Source organism: Eucyclogobius newberryi, unplaced genomic scaffold (assembly GCF_026437365.1).
Source record: "Eucyclogobius newberryi isolate DKJ021-1_F unplaced genomic scaffold, fEucNew1.0.hap1 SCAF_19, whole genome shotgun sequence".
In the NCBI taxonomy this organism is placed as follows: domain Eukaryota; kingdom Metazoa; phylum Chordata; class Actinopteri; order Gobiiformes; family Gobiidae; genus Eucyclogobius; species Eucyclogobius newberryi.
Window position 1 is genome coordinate 8983559 of NW_027315823.1, and position 19779 is coordinate 9003337.

Here is a 19779-nt window from a genome sequence, read left to right on the forward strand (position 1 = left end):
ACTTTAAGCACATTTTTTTTTTATAAGAAACTACTGCTACTATATATTTTTATGTGTGTGTGTGTGTTTTAAATTAATTAATCCATGAATGAATTGCTGTTGCCTTGGTATTGTTGGCACATTTCCATATAAGACATGATTTATAAAAAGCACCATCTGAGTGTGAACAGAAGGCCACGTGTTTTGGTCACATGAAGACACACAAAGACTTCTCGTGGACGTTTGGCGACTGAACCTGAACAAATTTGGCTTAAACTTGATTTTTAAAAAAGTCCATTATATAGCAAATAATAATAATCAAATCAAATAAAAGAATGTTGAAGGCAATAACAGTAAGGATCTCAGCCTCATGACGATGCAAACACCTCCAAGGGCACAAAGAGCTCCTCGTATCATCAACAAACTGTGAGGAAAACCCCTGCTTGGTCATTATCTGGCGTTTCTTCAGCTCTAACTAGACAAACGAGCAATGTCAGAGTCCAGAGGTCACTTCCTGATGGCGGCCACAGCTTTCTTGGCGGCATCATCCAGGTCGTCTGCAGACGTGATGGGCAAACCGCTCTCGGACAGGATCCTTTTGGCTTCGTGAACGTTAGTGCCTAAAAGAAATAGGAGATAATCTTGTGAACAATCATAAACAACAAGTAAAAGTCAGTTTACACAGTAATATTTAATAATAAAAAAAACCTAGATAGGTTAAAATGTATTGATTTCAGGACATTCATTGTACTATTGAAATCTTTGACAAATCTATTTATTTGATTAAATGAATTTGACTTGTATCAAATTGTTATCAACTTGTTCAACATCACTTCAAGTCAATTTGTTTGCCAATGTATTTTATTTTAATATTTTACGCTAAATCATTTAAAAAACAGAAGTCAGAAATGCCTTGAAACCAGTGAAAAACTCTACGTCACATAAACAATGACAGCTCTTCTCGTCAATGCGACTAATCCAGTTTATAAATCTTACTCCCGTGCTAACACAAACCCCTTTATGTTTGCACCTCAATGTACTTTTCTCTGCACTGTATAAAAACAGACCTCCATCAGAAAGATCAATGGTCTCTGCTGACAGATGGGTGCAGCTATGGGTGGTGGCAAACTCAGGCATCGATCCGAAAGAACATCCTGTTGTGAACAAGGTCAAGAGGCCTGTTGCTGTGAGTGTGGAGCAGCAGGTGCAGGGCGATACACAAGCACCCATGGGTGAGCACAGACTAAGTGAGCGACCTCCAGAGACGAGACGTGGAGAGTCACTGCGCTCAGATGGCACATGAACAGAAAGAGGGAAAAGTCAGAGAGAAGACGGTCTGACTGGCAAAAGGTCAAAATAATCAAACGTTCTAAAATAAATAAATAAGAAGAATAAGTTATTCATTATGCAGGATTCAGACTGTGGAAAGGACACACGGAAAAGGTAATTATTAACTTAAAAGTAAAATCACAGTATTTGACACAAAATGCTTTCTTAAAGGCCACGTTTTAGTATTAAAAAATAACAAGGACTTTTTGTAGGTTATAAAGCCTAATAGGGGCTTTTAATAGGTGTTGTCACTTCAAATACTGGTATTATATATATCACCTATTTTTACATGGTTCACAGCTTATATCAGAGGCAAGAAATACAATTTGAAAGAGCAGGGGCCCTTACCCCCCACCCCCTTCAAACTTGGCGAAAATATATAAAAAAAATGCAGCCCTGCCCACCTTCCCAGACTCGATTGGCAGATTGAGAATGAGTTGAAATGTTCAGATGATACAACAGAATTTTTCATACAATTTATTTTTAATATATTGCCATTTCATTACATATTATTTGAATCACAGCCCTTAGGAGTTCTGGGGATCATAGCATTTTCTGTATTCTGGTGCCTTTTAGATCAAATTACATTCCATGCCCCCACAGTCCCTATATTTCCTTGCTCCGCCCCTGCTCCAGCGTCACCTGAAGCCTTTCTCCTGCTCTTCTGCAGAACAGATCGAGGCTCTAGAAACACTACAGGCTGCAATCTGCTGATGCTTTCTGTTGCATGTATGAAAACAGGATTTAGACATTTGTAAGAATGTGGTGGTGTCAGCTCCGAGGAGCCGCGCCAACTCGACGCATCATCTGGTTTCATTCTTCCTCTTTCACTGTTTCTAGTTGAATGAGGCAGATTTTCATAATCTAAAGACGGTTTTGCTCCTTGAACATTTGAATGTGAAGTTTAAACTGTTCCCAGCTGTGTCTCTGATCTGTGGCAGCTTAAACTGTGGCTTGTACCGTGGACTCCAACTGAGAGAGCGGCGATGTCACTCCAGTCCTAGAGTTAGTTTAAATAATAAACGACTAAAGACGAATTAGGCCTACATGCTCCACGTTTAGTTGTAAAAGGAACAGTGCAGCCTTTTCTGTCATTCATTCCAAACTTCCTGGTCAGGCTGGTGGTGCACCCGACGCCCCCCGGAGCACCCCACGCCCCCCGGAGCACCTGACGCGCCCCAGAGCACCAGACGCCCTGCACTGCACGTTCTGGGAGCGGCGGTTCCACTGTGAAAGAGGTTCATAAAGAAAATGTCCTCATGTTCCTCTGGTCTCTTTTACATCAGATCATTACAATCCTTCATTTTGATACAAATTGTTTCAAACTGAACCCGAATATTTTATCGCTCGTTTAAAAGTTGATCATGTTGATTATTAAGATGTAAGAAATGTGCCGTTTCCACCTTCACGTGACCTCGTGCGTTCACCGACTGCGTGTACCAAATCAAAGTGACTAATACAAACACATGCTGGTTTTAAATATGCAAGGTTAGGTGTTTGTGGAGCCGTCAGGCGCTGCGACCTCTGCGACCTCTGTGCTCTCCTGCCTGTTGTGTAATTAAGAAGCTATGATACGTGAATGCTTTGGAGGCCTGGACGCCCTGATCAATACACCTTTTATGAGGAGTTGTATTACCGCCCCTACTTAACGCCTAATATTTCATCTCTTTTGTCCGGCTGATAATAAGTCATTCCACGCACATTTCTGCAGCCGCGCACTGCAAACAATCAATTGCGCCGTGTCATTAATTAGAATAAGAACAGGAAGACGAGCGCTCGTGTACAGGGGATTGAGTGACTCCGCGCACTTGTCAGAAAGCTCGTTTGCAGCTCGTGTCTTCTGTGGTGATCGATATAAGACGACCCGGGACTCACCTGAATAATCGTGGATAGAGCAAAACAAACTGCTAACAACAGAAGTTTGAAAAGGAACCGTGTGCGCAGCCAGCGCTACATTATTCAGAAGATATCGTGGAAGACAAATATACATATTCATACCATTCAATAATGAGATGAGGTGTCTCTAGTCTTTGTGTACTCAAATTATGAACCTGCAGTAAAGCGGGTGGAGGTGTTTGCCATTAAGCCGTAACTAAATAAAAGTTTGTTGATGTTAGAAGGGAGTTGTGAATGTAGTGTTGATGTTTGGCTCCATGATTAAATAATTACATATCATGTGTTACTTATGCGCCTTTTTCAACTGTTCATAAGCTTTATTACGCAAAGATATGCACACAATCTGGATGGTTATATCATATCTCACTGTGAAATGCTTTGAGGCTTTGTTGTTGTAAAGAAAATAATGATGAGATTTGAATAATTCAACACATCACATTTTACACATACTTGTTTATCATAAATGGTGATGTCACGCTAATTTCAAAGTCCATTTTAATACCAAGGAAAATACTACATTTTCAAGACCGATTTTGATACAACAACGATGCACTTTATTATTTTTTCTTTTTTTTTCTTTTCAAAGTTTAAGACAATAAATTGACTGTTTTAAACACAAAATAATAGTACACACTTTATATCTCGGTGCAGTCTTGTACTAGTCGTGATAAAGCTCAAGATCATCATCAAACGGTTCAGGAAATGTCACATTTTGTCCCGTTAAATATGTTTAATTTTTTTTTTTTTATTGATACATGTTCAAACGAGTATCAAGTTTGATTCGTTTTAGCATAAATTTAATATTTGCCAGTTGGTAATGAAATGACCAATAAACCTAGATTTGAATAAGTAACACTTTTACTAATTGTACTTGCATTAAGCGCAGTAACTAACCCTAAAACTAACTAAATTATTTGGTCATTATGATTAACTAACACCATCACTTTAACCATAATTTAACTGCACTGTTCACTTTCTGCACTACATATGTGTATCTGTACAACTGTAAATTTGTGCACATATTAAGCCTATTTTATTCTTTATTTTTGATCTGAAAGCTTATTAATATGACTTATTCATTGTTCATTGTTTTATTGTTTTGTGTTGGAACTAATCACCAAGACAAGTTTGTGAATTGTGTTGTTGACAATGGGAATAAACCTTTTCTGATTCTGATTTAATTTGTTCACGCTTTATTAGGGCTAATTAAGGTGTAGTTATTATAAAGTGTTACTGTTTCATTTGGCGTTGATCATTTGTTGCCCATGTATGATTTCTGTCCTTCTGCTGCCCAGTGCCTGCTCGTGGTCAGGTGCAGTTCCAGTGTGAGCAGCAGGGAGCACTGATGGAGCACTGATGGAGCGCTGATGGAGCACAGCCGTCAGCACCACGGACAGCGCCCTCTCTCTGGTGCTCTACAGTGTGCACCTGTGGCCACTAGGTGCTGCCAGAGACCCACTCACCGCCCGGACCCGCTCCCTGTTCCACTGAGATACTTAGACAATAAATATAGTAAAGAGAATGACAGGAGAGACGGTGGTGAGGCTGATGACAGAAGAAAAGGGCTTGGATACGTTTAATACTAGGATACTAGTTTGCAATGTGTCGCTGCTTATGTAGATTTACAACAACAAAAAATCAAGTAAGTGTAAGTGTATATAGGTTAGTAATAATAGGCCATTTAAGCTATTATGAAGGTGTGGAATACATAAGGCAGGAAATGGTGAATTGTGTAATAGTCAATAAATGTCTTTGTGTCTGATTATCAGAGGTGAACAAGTTTGTGCTTTGAAATATGAAATAATCAACCATTAACATTTGAGTTGCCATTCGGAGTAATAGTGGCTTTTGGCATTATTAACAGGCCGTGGCTACAGAGCCGCGGCGCGGTCAAATAGCCTCATGGCTAACCTCAACCCTAAACCCTAAACCCTAAACCCTAAACCCTAACCCTGACCCTGACCCTGACCCTGACCCTGACCCTAACCCGACGCGGTCAAATAGCCCAGCAGTTTCAGGAGCCGCGGCACGAAATAGCCTCGCAGTTTCGGCCGCGCGCCGCGGCTATATAGACACTTCCTTATTCAAATAGTTGAATCTGCCTTACTTTCTATTTTCATCAGAAAAACACCAATTAGTAAGTTAAAAATCACTTTCATGAGCTTTAACCAGGTTTGTTTGTTTATTTATTTATAACGAAACCTCATTAACGTCCAAATATAGTGTGTCCTGATTAAAAAAGTGTACAAAGACTGTACAAACTTATTTCATATGATTGACTTTGTACAAAACAGACCTGTTCAAAATGCTAGTCTTTGGACGTGGCAGTACAAGGTCTGCACTAAACACACGCCGAGTGCAATGGGAATGACTTTGACTCATATATTTAATGTTCTCAAAACAACAATGTAGTTTACCAGGTTATACCAGAGTTTCTCAAACTTCTTTCTGGTGCGCCCACCTTGGGTTATAAAAATGAAGAAGTTATATTGTATGACAAAAACGGCAATTATATAATCACATTGCAAATGTGATCAAAGCAGAGACTGTACCACCTCTTTTATAACTGCCTCTGACCACAACAATGCTCCTGCCCACGCTGTGGGCTGATCACATGGTCTATGTGGGGGTCCATGATAAGTGGTGGTCTTCTGTGATACCCAGAGTTTCATTTGGTAAGCTTGCTCCAAGTTAGTCTTTCATTCTTAACATCACTTGGAGAACGTTTTGCAGGCGCTGCTTACCATTTAGAAACATTCAAACCCATGCTTATGTAGATCATCTAGCTCCTTTTCTAAAACATTTAATATGTCTTCAACATTTCAATTACTATAATAAGTAGTAGAATCAGCAGCCTATGACATCATCATGACAGATGACTTGTGTAAAACATAAGGCAGATCATTTGTATAAACTGAATACATGTTCTCTCATCATTAATTTACTCAAAGTTGTATTTCCAGCATTTGCACTTTGATTGTTCTGAACATTTCTGAACAATCCTTTATCTCTGCCCACTGCCCTGTATTTCCAAACCATTATTCAAAACAGTCTCTGGGTCAAACATGTTGGGTTGAACACAGACATTTTCAACAATGAAAACCAATCAAAATTCACAGCTTGTTACGGTGAAATGTCACAATGAAGGGCTTTCAGTTAAACAGTTTGGAACAGGAAGTCAACGGACCCGTTTCCATTATTACGCCATTTTAGCTCAATATTGCAGTTTACAATGAACAAAATGAGCTACTTATGTTGAAGTTTAATACAAAAAGCATAATTTGTCCCCTTTAAGTGAAATAAACTGTGGTGTCCAGCAGCCCACGAGCAGCAAATACACTAAACATGTAAACGTTAGTCGTGACAATTATTCCAGCACATTTAATATTCACACCCTCACTATATCTCTGAACATACTGCCACAAACTGCAGTGGTCACGTTCATTAACAAGACAAGCCCTTTCTATGCAAAATAACAAGGAACAAATAATGTGTGGCATGTTACCGCTTGACCATGTGGTTCTGCTGCACTTCTGTCCCAATTAGCAGGTTTTCTGGCGACTATTGTGAAAATGCCAGATTAAACTGCGAGTCAATTAGTGGACACAGTATTTCAGAGGATAATAGGACTTGGGGTTGAGCCACCGGAGTTTTGCAAATGAAGCCGGTTATTTGTTTTGAACATAATTAGCTTTAAAAAACGACTTCATGAACCCTACAAGGAGCAGCAACTCATTTTGGTTTTTACTTTTCGCATTGATCAAACATCAAATTTAGACTTTTTATTTAGACTTTTGTTTCGTTAATGAATTGAGATATTGCACTATTCTAAGAACAAATAGTGCACGTTGTATTTTATTGCAGAACCACAGGACAAAACAAACATTAAACGTCTTTGCTAATGAAAACTTGGGAGCATTTGGAGTATTTGCAAGGGTTTAACTTGTGTGTCTTGAAAGTGGCTATATAAAAGGGGACGAAACTGATAAAAATAATACTCTTTCTTTTTAATGGGCAATTGTGAGCATTCTAATGTTACAATAAAAGGGGCACCAGAAACAAATCGATGCTAAAACTCACATTGAAACTAATCTGAACAAGCCTCAGTACTGAAAGTCACATAAATTGGACAAACTCTGAACTTTCTTTTTTAATAATGTAGAATGGTCTTGTTTTATGTCGGAACTATTATACCAAACATAATAGCAACTACATTATCAAAATTACATAACGTATAAGTCGCACCTTTTTGCACAGTTTTGCCCGGGGTGCGATTTATACTCCAGAGCGACTTATATGTGATATTATTCATTATTTTCACACTGGCAACCACAAGAGGGCGCTCTAGGCTCTAAAGCGATGCAGAAGAAGAATCTGCACTTCCTCTACCTCTGGAGTTTGTGGAGTTGTTTAGAAGTGACGCAGAGGAAGAAGAATTCAATGGATTTAGTGATTTGGGGTAAAACTGATGCTTTGGTAAACTTGTTAGCATGTTCTTTATGCTATAGTTATCTGAATAACTGTTAATATGTTACGTTAACATACCAGACACGTAGCTGAAGGTGTTAGCGTTAGCATACATACACCTATTCACCATATTCTCTAATCTGTTATTATTTTAAATTGCATTTCAAGATGAAATGTTGTTCTTGGTCTTCTATTTGATCAAATAAATTTCCCCCAAATAATGCGACTTATATCTAAGTTCACTATTATGCATTTTTTGGCTGGTGGGACTTATACTCCGGAAAATGTTGTCTTAAAAGATTACTATTTTCAAGCATCATCGTAGCATCAAAAACACTTCTTTAGCATTAGAATCAAGTTTAAAGGTTTTGCATGGGGACAACACTGGAGCACGACTCTTGTTTTACTGCGCTAACTTTTACACAGTCATAAATGTAGACATGTTCCCGCTAAAATATGAGCCCATTCCGTCCAGTGCAATGAAGGCTACATGCTTCTTATGTGGAGGCAGGGGGTAATAATGTGGCGACGGGCGAGCGGGCCGTTAATCACAGCTTTATGTTTGTAAAAGTTGAGAAACGGTTCGGTAAATCAATAGCGTGAGGGGAGAGGAGGGTTTGACGGTTATGGCCACGTTTCCTGGACCCGGAGGCCTCTTCAAGTGTGCCTTTTACTACAGCGGCAGAGGAGTTTTACCCAGGGCACGTGACTTGTAAAGGGAGGCTGGCAGTGGAAACATTTTGCAATTACAGCGGACGAGTTATGATTTAAGTTGGTAGAATTGGATGTATTTCTGGTTTGAATCATTTTAGTTCGACTTCAGCCGGACCAGCAAAGACAAGATATTTGACTAACTAGTTTGTATACAGAGCTTTGTTCTTGATTGAGTTGCTGATGTTTTTACTTGAATTCATTTTATGGCTCGTTTAGAGAGGAGCTTTTAATCATTGCTCTCTTCAGACAAGTCTTTGCTTCCGTCTTTAAAGCTGCAGTGGTGAGGCGACTTCAGAAGAACAGCCCCAGGCCATTGGATTCTTCTGTTTTACCTGCGTTTCAGATATGAAATGCTTCATTAAAACCTTCTCCAGCTTAACCAGGACCAAAGTCAAGTTTTAATTATCGGTTCTGAAGCCCAGAGAGAAACTCCAAACCCCGTCTTTCTCACCACAATTGAAAAACCTGCGTATTATTGGACTTTTTCCACTACATGTCCATGTTTATGATTTTTCACAATTACTTTGACCATGACCAAACAACTGTGACATCCTTAATTTAACTTTCATTCCCATTTGTCCCTATGACATTCCCATCCCTCAAGTGTGAGACCAGCTAATAATTTTTGCTTCTAAAATCTTTAACTATTATTATTGTTTTGTTATTATAATATTGTGACCTGAAAAATGGTTCTTGACATCCCTGATTGTCAGCACTTTAACGCAGCTCTGCTAATCACACTTAGTATAACGGGGCGGGACATGAAGTTGACAGCACTGTTAGCATTAGCTGACACGACGCAGCTGTAGAGCCAAATAAAGAAGTCAATACTTATAATACATATCATTAATGGACTGTAAAGCACTTTGTGTTGCATTACTTTATATGGAAAGTGCTTTTATAAATACAGTTTTGATTGATTTTGATTTATTGGTGCAACGTATTGCTTCAGAACAAAATAGACAATGGAAATAAACCTTTTTTTTTACAGATTCTGATTTTATACCGCGTTCTTATTTGTGTGTTAATTCCTAATTTCTATTAAATAATGTGTGGCATTCAGTTCATTATTTTAACATGATCTAATTTAATAATTTCCTTCTCGACTACTTGTATCTGTTGGGCAGTGTCTGAAGACGAACCCAGAAACTAAAACAGTGAACCAGGACTGTTAATCGCAGAGGTGAAACGGCAACTTTTCATTTAAACATTTACTGAACATGGGAACAAAAAAATGCCAGAAAGAGCAAAAAAAAAAGAAGAGCTAATCATTCAGCCACAGCGCAATTCATTATAATTTCATTAACAATTAAGATGATGATTGTAATGCATTTGCAATCACACTGAGAATACGAATAACAAACGAATACACAACATTTAACACTACAAGTATTTGGACTTTTGCATTTCTCCTTTCTCTCCTCCAGGGTAATCGGCCTTTTAAACAAGCTTTCCCAATTAAAAGTGTGCCAGTTAATCCACTCTGATCCGTGCTGAGGGGCGAGGGCGGGCTCGTGTCGCCCCCCGCGGTCAGCCTCACGAGCAGGGCTGATTGATTCTGACCCAATCTTCTCCACACGACTGCCGCCCAGGATCTAATGACCCGCGGCTAAAGCTAGGATTTCAACCAACGCCATGAAACACCACCAGCAGCAGCAGCAGCAGCAGGAGCAGCAGCAGCAGCAGCAGCAGCAGCAGCCTCCACCTTCTGGGCTCAACCGGTCTGGCACTGGCAGTTCGGTGGAATCACTGTGTCGTATTTGACATGAACAGTGGATATTTATTAGACGGTTTGTGTTTTTTGGTGCAGTAATTTGTAACATTTTTGGTTAAAGGTCTGTAGGTGGCGTTGGTGATATTTTGGGTTAAGAGTAGAGTGGTATACCAAACATATTAAACATATTAAGTAAGTAAAAAGTAAATAGGCCTACAATATGAAAATACTTGAGCTTCATGAGCCGTTCAGGACATGTCACAGCAAAGTAAACAGTTCATCTTAAATATTACATTTATGGAGCTGATGATAACCTTATTTTTTCTGATATTTATGAAGCACTATAAGAGTCAATTACTAAATTAGATAAAGCCGTGTTAAAACTCCTCAATATGAAAAATGAAGCCACTGGACAGTGACCAATTTCAATAACAAGGGCAGTTTAGCCTTACAATTCTCTCAAATTTTACTTTCAGTAGTTTAGTTCTGTAGCCCATAGTCATGTAGTCAATTGATCGATTGATGATGTATTAATGGACAACCGGTAATTATTTTTATTTCAAATATATGGAATTCTGAGAGATGACAGCACAAATTGCTTTTTTTGTTTTTTTTACATATAAATCCACAGTTTATAGCATTTTTTTAAATAAAATTGTTGTTTGAATGAACTCAATTAACTTTTAGTCTGAGTAAAGTTTAGGTCAGCAGCATACAGAATACAGAGTACAGATACTTGCTCTTGTTTTTCAAACTGATCGGTGCGGCTCGTCATTAGTCAACCAATTCTTTAGTCGATTACAGCCCTATAACCTACACATTTTCCTTATTGACCTTGTTCTGGAAGTAGCCACGGGCGCAGCCATAATCACTTAGGTCGTATGATTTTGCAATAGGCCGTCTAATTCAACAACAAATAAATGGTATAGCAATTAAAAAGCAGTTTTCAAGGGTACATTGTTGACTTGTACTGAACAGTGAACATGTTACACAATTTATCTTACTATAAGTCGCACCAGCCAAAAATGCATAATAGAGAAGAAAAAAAAAAACATATATAAGTCGCACCGGAGTATGAAATGCAGTTGCAAGTGTGAAAATAACAAATAATATCACATATAAGACGCTCCAGAGTATAAGTATAAATATAAGTATAAGTCGCACCCCGGCCAAAACTATGAAAAAAGGTGCTTATAGTCCGGAAATTACGGTAATAATCTAGTGGCAAGACTTTCCTCTAGTTTTCATTTAAATAAGCAGAAATGCCAACACACAAACGAAAGTGCGGGTCAGAAACAGTCAGAAGTAAAAGTGTGCAGGGCGGAAAGTGTTGCAAACTGCCTGAATAGTTTTTGCGTTTGACAACACACTACCATAACGATGCCTATATTTTGACAAATTTCCCAAACTTCTAGACTCCGGAATTTCCAGCTCCACAGTGTCTACACACACAGCGGGGCTCTGGAAACTGCTTACACTGCACGACCTACAAAGCACATTAGCAAACTGCGAGGACGGAGCGCGTGGCACATTACGGGCGACACACACACACACACATATACAGTAACGGTCTTCCTCTCGACATTGGCAGGATCTTGACAATTAAGCTAACCACCGACTGGCCCCGTGCCTGCAGGAGTCGCAGGAGTCACCGCACGCGCACACGCACGCGCACACGCACACGCACACACACACGCGCACACACACACACACACACACACTCGTTTCGTTAGCATACAGGAGGTGAGAGGTGAGCCAATCAGGGCCGTCTCTGCTGTTATTCTCGCTGCTGCTAATGACTAGAGAGGCAGAATGTGACACGTATGAAGAATGCGCCGCGGTCCTCACCGGGACACGGGGCCGCGATGAAGATGGACGGGCTCCGGGGAGGAGAGCGACAATAATAGAAACGCACATGAAGTTTGAAACAAGGTGGCAAAGACGTGCTTAAAACTGTAGCGCATTTGTTAATAGTGATAACAATTATTCATGAAAAAGCCTGTACCTGATTTGTAGTATTTTCAGATTTTAAACACTAAGCAACGATTCAAATTCAAACCTGACTTTTTAAACATATTCTTAAAATCGTAATGTGTCCCCATGACGTGTTTTTGGGGTTTATAAGCATGTTTCAAAAGAAAGCATTACGATTATTGTGGAAAAAAACATCACAATTTAATGATTTTCTAGATTACTGAAACTATGACCCGGCAATTTCATATTTAGGAAGTTTTAGGGATCGAGATTGAGAATCAAACCATAAGCTTGGATATTTTGACCAATGTTGTTTGGTGCGGTTAGGACTTTGGAGTAATTAATAAAAAAATGTTTTGTGACAAATGGCGCTGTTTAGACGTTAATCTTGAATATGTTTTTGAAATCTATACTGAAAGACATTTATATTTAGTGAAAAAGTAAAAGCAAATCAGAAATCGTGATGAATCAATAGGAGTAAACAAATATATTTTTTGCAATATCGCCAAGTTCTTTCATTACCGTGTCAAATCGACCTTTGTTGTTGAATTAGACGACCTGAATGACAAAATAAAGTCACTGAGATCAAATCAGGCAGATAAAAAGTACTTTACATTTAGAAGTATCGCTCACTTTTACTTACTGCAATATTGTTTGTTGATTCTAGGATTTTTGTGGACAGGAAACCACAGCTGGCATTTCTGAATCCGTGAACGCCAGAAGATGCTTTATTTTTTAGAGTCAGACAGCTTCTCGTGTTGACCCTGAGCGCTTCTCTGACAAAATACTATACTGGGATAAACACATTTCAATGAGACCGGCTCACACGAAACCGAACAAATGGAGCTACTGTGAACCAGTGTTTATAACCATTGAATATAGATAAGTAATGTTGCAGGGAAGATGCCTTTTTTGTCTCGCATCGGATCCTTTTTCAGATATGGTTAAGGACACTGAACTTGTAGATCCCTGCGTTGAATCCATTAAGCAGTTTTCTTACCTTCGAGTCTGACCACCAGCGGCACCTTGAGCTCCAGCTCTCGACAGGCCTTGGTAATGCCGTTGGCGATGATGGCACAGTTCACGATCCCGCCGAAGATGTTGACCAGGATGGCTTCAACCTAAGCGAGAAGAGCGAAGGATGAGGCAAGAAAAACGTTAAAATACACATACGCCGAGCTCAGCAGAATACACTCGAGCAGCATAACAGAGCGATATCTCAAAGACGCAGCAACGTGAACGATGAAAGACGTTATGGATTTTGTTAAGTCCTCAAAGAGACCGAAATAGAATGCAGTTTTACAGATATTCCTAGCTAAACTGTTAAGTGTGGAATATGACCTATAGTCTGAGAAGTAACACGTTCCACACACAGCAACAGTAACTCCAGGAATCACAACAGCTGTAGGTGGTGGTGATGTAACGCTATGGTAACCAACCGCCATAAAACACAGAGGCAGAAGTAGAAGAAGAAGCAGAAGAAGCAGCAGCAGCAGAAGAAGAAGAAGCAGAAGAAGAAGCAGAAGAAGAAGAAGAAGAAGCAGAAGAAGCAGCAGCAGAAGAAGAAGAAGCAGAAGAAGCATAAGAAGAAGAAGCAGAAGAAGCAGAAGAAGCAGCAGAAGAAGCAGAAGAATCAGAAGAAGAAGCAGAAGAAGCAGAAGAAGAAGAAGCAGAAGAAGAAGAAGAAGCAGCAGAAGAAGAAGCAGCAGAAGAAGAAGAAGCAGCAGAAGAAGAAGAAGAAGAAGCAGAAGAAGCAGAAGAAGAAGCAGAAGAAGCAAAAGCAGAAGAAGCAAAAGCAGAAGAAGCAAAAGCAGAAGAAGAAGAAGAATACTCAATCACACTCATTCAGAAGGGAATTTGGGATAAAACAGGGTGTCATGGGAAGAACATGGAAAGGTGGTCATTATCAATCAAGATAAGCAGCCATTCAAACTAAAATGTGTTGAAAATGTATATTCATTTTAACACGTATCAATACTGAGAAGTACATTAGGTTTTGAGTATTCACACTTTCCTCAGAATAAAAATTTAGTTTGAAACATTCCTATTGTAATGTTGTAAAGTATTAACTTCCAACAAAACGTCTTTAAAGGCGGTATGGACGATTTTTCGGCGATTTGAGAACGCAGGCGGAAGTGCGCATGCGCACTCCCCCGTGCGGACTGATACAACACACACGTGCGTTTGTTTATTAGCGCAACGGAGCGCATTCCATCGCTCGTCTCCCGTAGATTTCTGTCCACTTCTGCGTCAGCTTGAACTGTCTTTCTCCGTCTTCATTTTGCCCCGTACACTGAGGGAACTATATTATGATAGATCCATGCGCTTAGACACGCGGAAACGTGGGGACAAGCCTGACGCGGCTGCAGATGAGCGATAGGTGCGTTTTATGGTTGATACGTGGCAGGACAAATTATTTATCCACGCCACGAGGAAATATGATAAAAAATTTGCTGAAAAAAATCGTCCATACCACCTTTAAACTGCGTTTGAATCAAAGTTTACACAAAAGAAAAGACTTAGAGCCTCCAACTCAAGCTAACTTTTGGCGTGACGTAAACAGATCGATGCTCTAAATGCTGTGCGATCCTACAGTATCTTTTGTGTAAACTTTATTATTGCAACAACATGTGGATCATAATGCATTTCCCTTTTGCATTTTACAATTGTGATCAAAGACAATTTAGAAAGAATATATATGGAGCGGTAAAGGAAGCCAGTCATCACATTTCTGATGTGCTTTTTCACAATGTAAGCACTTGGTAATTAGCTTGCTCAGTGGAAAGTAGACTTAGCGCACACAGGATTAATCCCCCATGTTTGTTTATAATCACTGCTAATCTGTGAGCGGTGATTTGGATGAGCAGCCCATGTGTGTGTGTGTGTGTGTGTGTGTGTGTGTGTGTGTGTGTGTGTGTTTTCTATGTGGTAATGATGTTTACAGGGACCACAGATCAAGGACTTGGACAGCTATCAGAGCAAACCCTGTGGCATTGTCCCCTCAGAGCAAGCCAACTGAGTGTCTTCTTTTCAGCACCAAACGGTAGAACTTATAAACATATTAAGCAGTGGTTACAAAATGTGTTTGGCTCTAGTGCCCTAAAGCAGTGGGGAGGGGGCCCCCCTGGGGGTTGGGGGCCCCATGGAGGGGTGATTCCCGGGGGTCTCCAGATGATATATAGATGAGACAAATTGAAACTGTATGCAGTCAAACGAGGCCTATGTGCTGAAAATGAAATTAAACATTGGAAATGACACTTGTTTCCCATTTTTCAGGAGGCCTACCATTACTAACTTTCATGTTTGGTGAATGCTAATGGTTGTTATTATGGGGGTAACGAACAAAAAGAACAGTTTGAGAACGAGTACACAAGTTAGGCCTAATGTGTGTACCGGTACAATTTCTATAGAGAAAGCCCTGTATTTTCGAATAAATTGTGTCAATTATTACTTACAATGATATTGTTTTTATGAAACAACAATAAACCAAGGTCATTGTGCCGGGCCCTTAACGTCTTCGAGATGCTTTATCTGAGCAGATCGTCACAATGGACAATGTGAGTGTTGCCTCCAGTTCTACTGTAAGAAACCTTGGGGTCTTATTTGACCAGGAGCTCTCACTCAAAGCATTTATAAATCAAGCCTGTAAAACAGCCTGTAAAACAGCATCTGCGCAATATAGCCAAAATCAGAAAAATCTTGCCTAAAAACGATGCTGAAAAACGTATCCATGCAATCTAACATCTAAATTAGACTACTGTAACTCCCTGCTCGCAGCGTATCCTAAAAGCTCCATAAAAAGGTTTCAATTGGTTCAGAATGCTGCAGCAAGATTACAAACAGGAACTAAAAGAAGAGACTATTACGCCGGTGCTCGAGTCTCTTCACTGGCTCCCTGTCGAGTTTAGAGTCAAATTTAAAATCCTCTTCCTGACTTACAAAGCCATTAATGACATGGCCCCATCCTACCTCAAAGATGCTATAGTACAATATCATCCAACAGAGCTCTTCGCTCTCAAAATGCTGGCCTTCTGGTGGTGCCAAAAGTCTCTAAAAGCACAGTAGGAGGTAGAGCGTTTCGCTATCCTGTGTTATGGAATCAGCTCCTGTCCATGTTAAAGAGATATTCCTTTTTTTTGTTACATAAAGTGCTAAGAGTATAAAAAGGTTATTCTGTGTCCACTCTAAACACCGAAGCATTGGATTTAAACTAAATGAAAAATGTGAAAGAGCTACTGTGCCTTTCAAAGTGTGTATCAAGCGTGATCTCACACTGCCAGCCTCAGGGCCCGTCCGAACACTTAATAGCACATTTACATTAACCTTGGTCAGCTGCAATCATTTCTCAGCAAGACTCTTTTAATACACTCTAGTCCATTGTGGCCTTACAGCTGCAGAACAGCTGGAATTAAACATTACTGTCGTGCATTACTGTTAAATAATCATATGATATTATATAGCCCATCTTGTTCTTGCAATCTTTTTAAACATGTTTTTCTGTCATAGACTTATATTATAATACCATAAAATACCAGAAATAAGTTCGCCATAATAATTATAATGATTTACAGACTTTTTAGAAGTGGTATAAATGTTTTTTTTTTTTTTTTAACAAGACTCAAGAGTTTGAGATTGAATAATTCATTTGAAATTATTGGAATGACCCTTGAGCTGTACCATTTAGTTTTCAAGGGGGTCCAAAATGCATTACATGAAAAACATGAATGATGCTGCACATACTTATACAAGAGAACATGCTATTCATCATAGTACTGAAAACAGAATGCCTGATTTCCAAAGCAGTTTTAACAAAGTATATACCAAATATTCTTGGGCTTACTCACAAAATCTATATTCACTATGGAATATTCCAATACAGGTAAAAGTGGGCTTGTGGGCACATTACAATATGTATGTTTATTCTGAATAAGCAATGTGCTTATAAATCTAGTCTATACCTTCCTCAAGCCCTATTCTGCCTACATAAACACTATTCATTGCACACGTACATGGCACAGAGAAGCCACTGGGGGGCAGTAGAGTTTCAGAGGCCTCGTAAAGCCGCACTGGGGAAGTTTCTGTTCTGCTCTATCTGCAGCCCATTTTTCAACTCTGCCTCTTTTGGGAAGAACCATATTTCTTCCATTCATGCATCTCCTATTGACAGCCATGTATATTAATGAAACATAGGACATGATTTATGCTGCTTGGCACAAAAGTAAATGCAGTTTATAGAAATATGGATGTAGCTGGGAGTTGCACTTTGCTGGAAGTTTGTCTTTTTGTAATTTGTCTGGTTGTGCTTTACATGCACTACACTGTTGTTACTGATGTAATTATAGGCCCATTTTGGCTAATTGAACAGGTAGCCCTCAACCAAGTCCGTGCTCATGAAGTAGCCTCGATCCTAAAAAGGTTGGTGACCCCTGCTAATGTGGGCTACATCTAAATATAAATCTCTTGAGCACTAGCTAAGGAGGGACTACAGTCAAAATGTAAGACGGTTACATTATAATATATAATTGTAATTATGGGCCTGAAAACTAAACTCTTGTTTCATGGGGTAGATTTCAATGACTTTCTATGTAGAAGACAGGGATTTGCTCTCAGCTGTCTCAGCCCTGGAAGGAAAAACAGAAGGTGATGTGTAAAAAAACATTTGGAAAACAATGACACCAAGAAGTACTTCTATGGAGTTACATTTATGTTCTTAGGTAATAATTACTAAAACACTAATTTCCTGTGCAAAACATCGGTGGTTCAATGGACTGAACGAAAACTAGGAGCTAAATTTAGGTCCTGGCATGATGCCCATTGCAATCAAAAGTCCAACTCGGCTCAGCTTCAGTGAGACGCTGAGTGTTTCAGAAATCCTATCTTCAGGTATGAAATGGCAGTGCACACTCCAATCCGTGTAAAAATCTCCAGCATCACACTGGGGAGAGTTGCAGCGCCGAGCACAGCCGCTCTCCTTAAAGGTATTCATTTCAGGTAAGTTGGCAGCAGGGTGGATTTCTTTTATCAGGGCTCAGCATAAAGGCATCCGGCATAATGTAGCAGCTCACGCTTTTCACAGGATCTCTGTGCAGCAATATGGCACGAGCCACTGCCTTATGTGAGCCGCTCAAATCATTCCCATTTCACAGAGTAGGATCATTGCTGCCGGCACTGCAAGACCCTCAAGGCTCAACCAGCAGCTTTAGGAGAAAGAACTGACATTCTGTGCATTTTGTGAAATAATCCAAGATTTCATTTAAAATTACATTTTACTGTCCTATATTAATTATCCATATAATATTGGAATAGGCTAGCCAAATAGATGTAAATTATTTTTGATAAATCCTGAGTTAATCAAACATAGTAATTATTTTCACACACAAGTTATGGTTTTATAAGGAATGTCCACGTCTTCATAACAGTAACGTCCAGTAATGGAGTCTTTTGTTCAAAAAATGTTCTGGCACAATATTCTGAAGAAATACTTGACAAATGTTCTCAGTATAATACAATGAGAAGGCTGTGTAGCGAGCAAGGCTAAAAAGACATTGCTTATTCTCAATGGGGGTCACAGGTGGATGAAACCATATCACATGGACCTTGGATGTGGCATTTAGAGATTTGAGATTTCTAGAACTAAAAGGCAAACAGTACTTTCATTTTGCCCTTGTGTATTTGAACTTGGTAACAAAAAATATAATTCATCATTTTAATAACTTCAGGCTGTGGCTTTTTTTTTTGTGGTGCACGATACTTCACAGTAGCCATTCAGATGCGGTACATGTCAGGGAGACAGAAGAAGCCTCAGTGAAAAGAGTCTTCAGCAAAATGATCAGTCAGTCAATAAGAATAAGAACAGAGCGTCTTTGTGCCTCTCGAAAAGCACTATATAAAACCAATGTATTATTATTAAGAATGAGAACTACGCCAGTCCAGTCTGGGATCAAACCCATGAGCTTCTGGCAGAGAGGCAGGATCACGGCTAAGCACTGTGACACAGCACACGCTCACATAAAGTGACTTCAGAGTGCTTAAGTGTTAAGATGTTGCACTTGATGATTCATCCCCGAGTGAAACACGTTGTATTCTTCCTCATTCTGCAAACACCCTATTCTTGGCTGGTGTGAATTATCACTCAACTCCACATTTCCATGCCCACACCCCTGTTCAGCACCGCTAATCTCTGCAGGAGAGAAGAAAAGGCAGACCATCTTGTTTTTCTTTGTTAGTGGAGAGCCGATAGGAGAAGGAAAAAGCCATGGTTGGAGATGGGTGCTGTGGCCTATTAAGGGCTATTGTTCTGTCTTATCTGGTGGAGACATGCAGCCTCTCCTCCTGCTTTGGCAACGCTTGTTTATTTGTGAGATCTGCTGGGGACTTGGCCCTGGGGATACAGGTTAACATGCACAGTTTAGAAATTAGGCTGGCCTCGCAGTGCCATTTATTGCCAAAATCTCTTTTTATATAGTTTAAATGTACGTTTACCCATATTGGATTAATTGTTTCCATGTATTTCATGGGTTTTAAGTGGTTAGAGTTACTACCTCTGCATGTCCTGGTTGTCATGGGTTTCTACAACATATCCTTTGGTTATAGAAAAGATGTGTGTTTGAGGGTCAAATCCTAGGCAGAGAAAACAACTAAGAAGAAGAAGAAGCAGAAACTAATCTACTACAGATCTGAACCCCAGAGAGAGTGCCCCAGGCAGT

The 19779-nt window shown here is 39.6% G+C and overlaps 1 protein-coding gene across 1 annotated transcript in view; it reads right to left on the minus strand.

Annotated features, from left to right (window-relative positions):
- Positions 1 to 330: 330 nt before the first annotated feature.
- suclg2 (succinate-CoA ligase GDP-forming subunit beta) overlaps positions 331 to 19779 on the minus strand; it is a 104998-nt gene continuing 85549 nt past the window's right edge. The window contains exons 10-11 of the mRNA XM_072451672.1: positions 13074 to 13194; positions 331 to 599 (exon numbers count right to left, since the gene is read on the minus strand). Coding sequence (XP_072307773.1) covers positions 487 to 599; positions 13074 to 13194 — 234 coding nt within the window. The 3' untranslated portion in view covers positions 331 to 486. The remainder of the gene's footprint in view (positions 600 to 13073; positions 13195 to 19779) is intronic.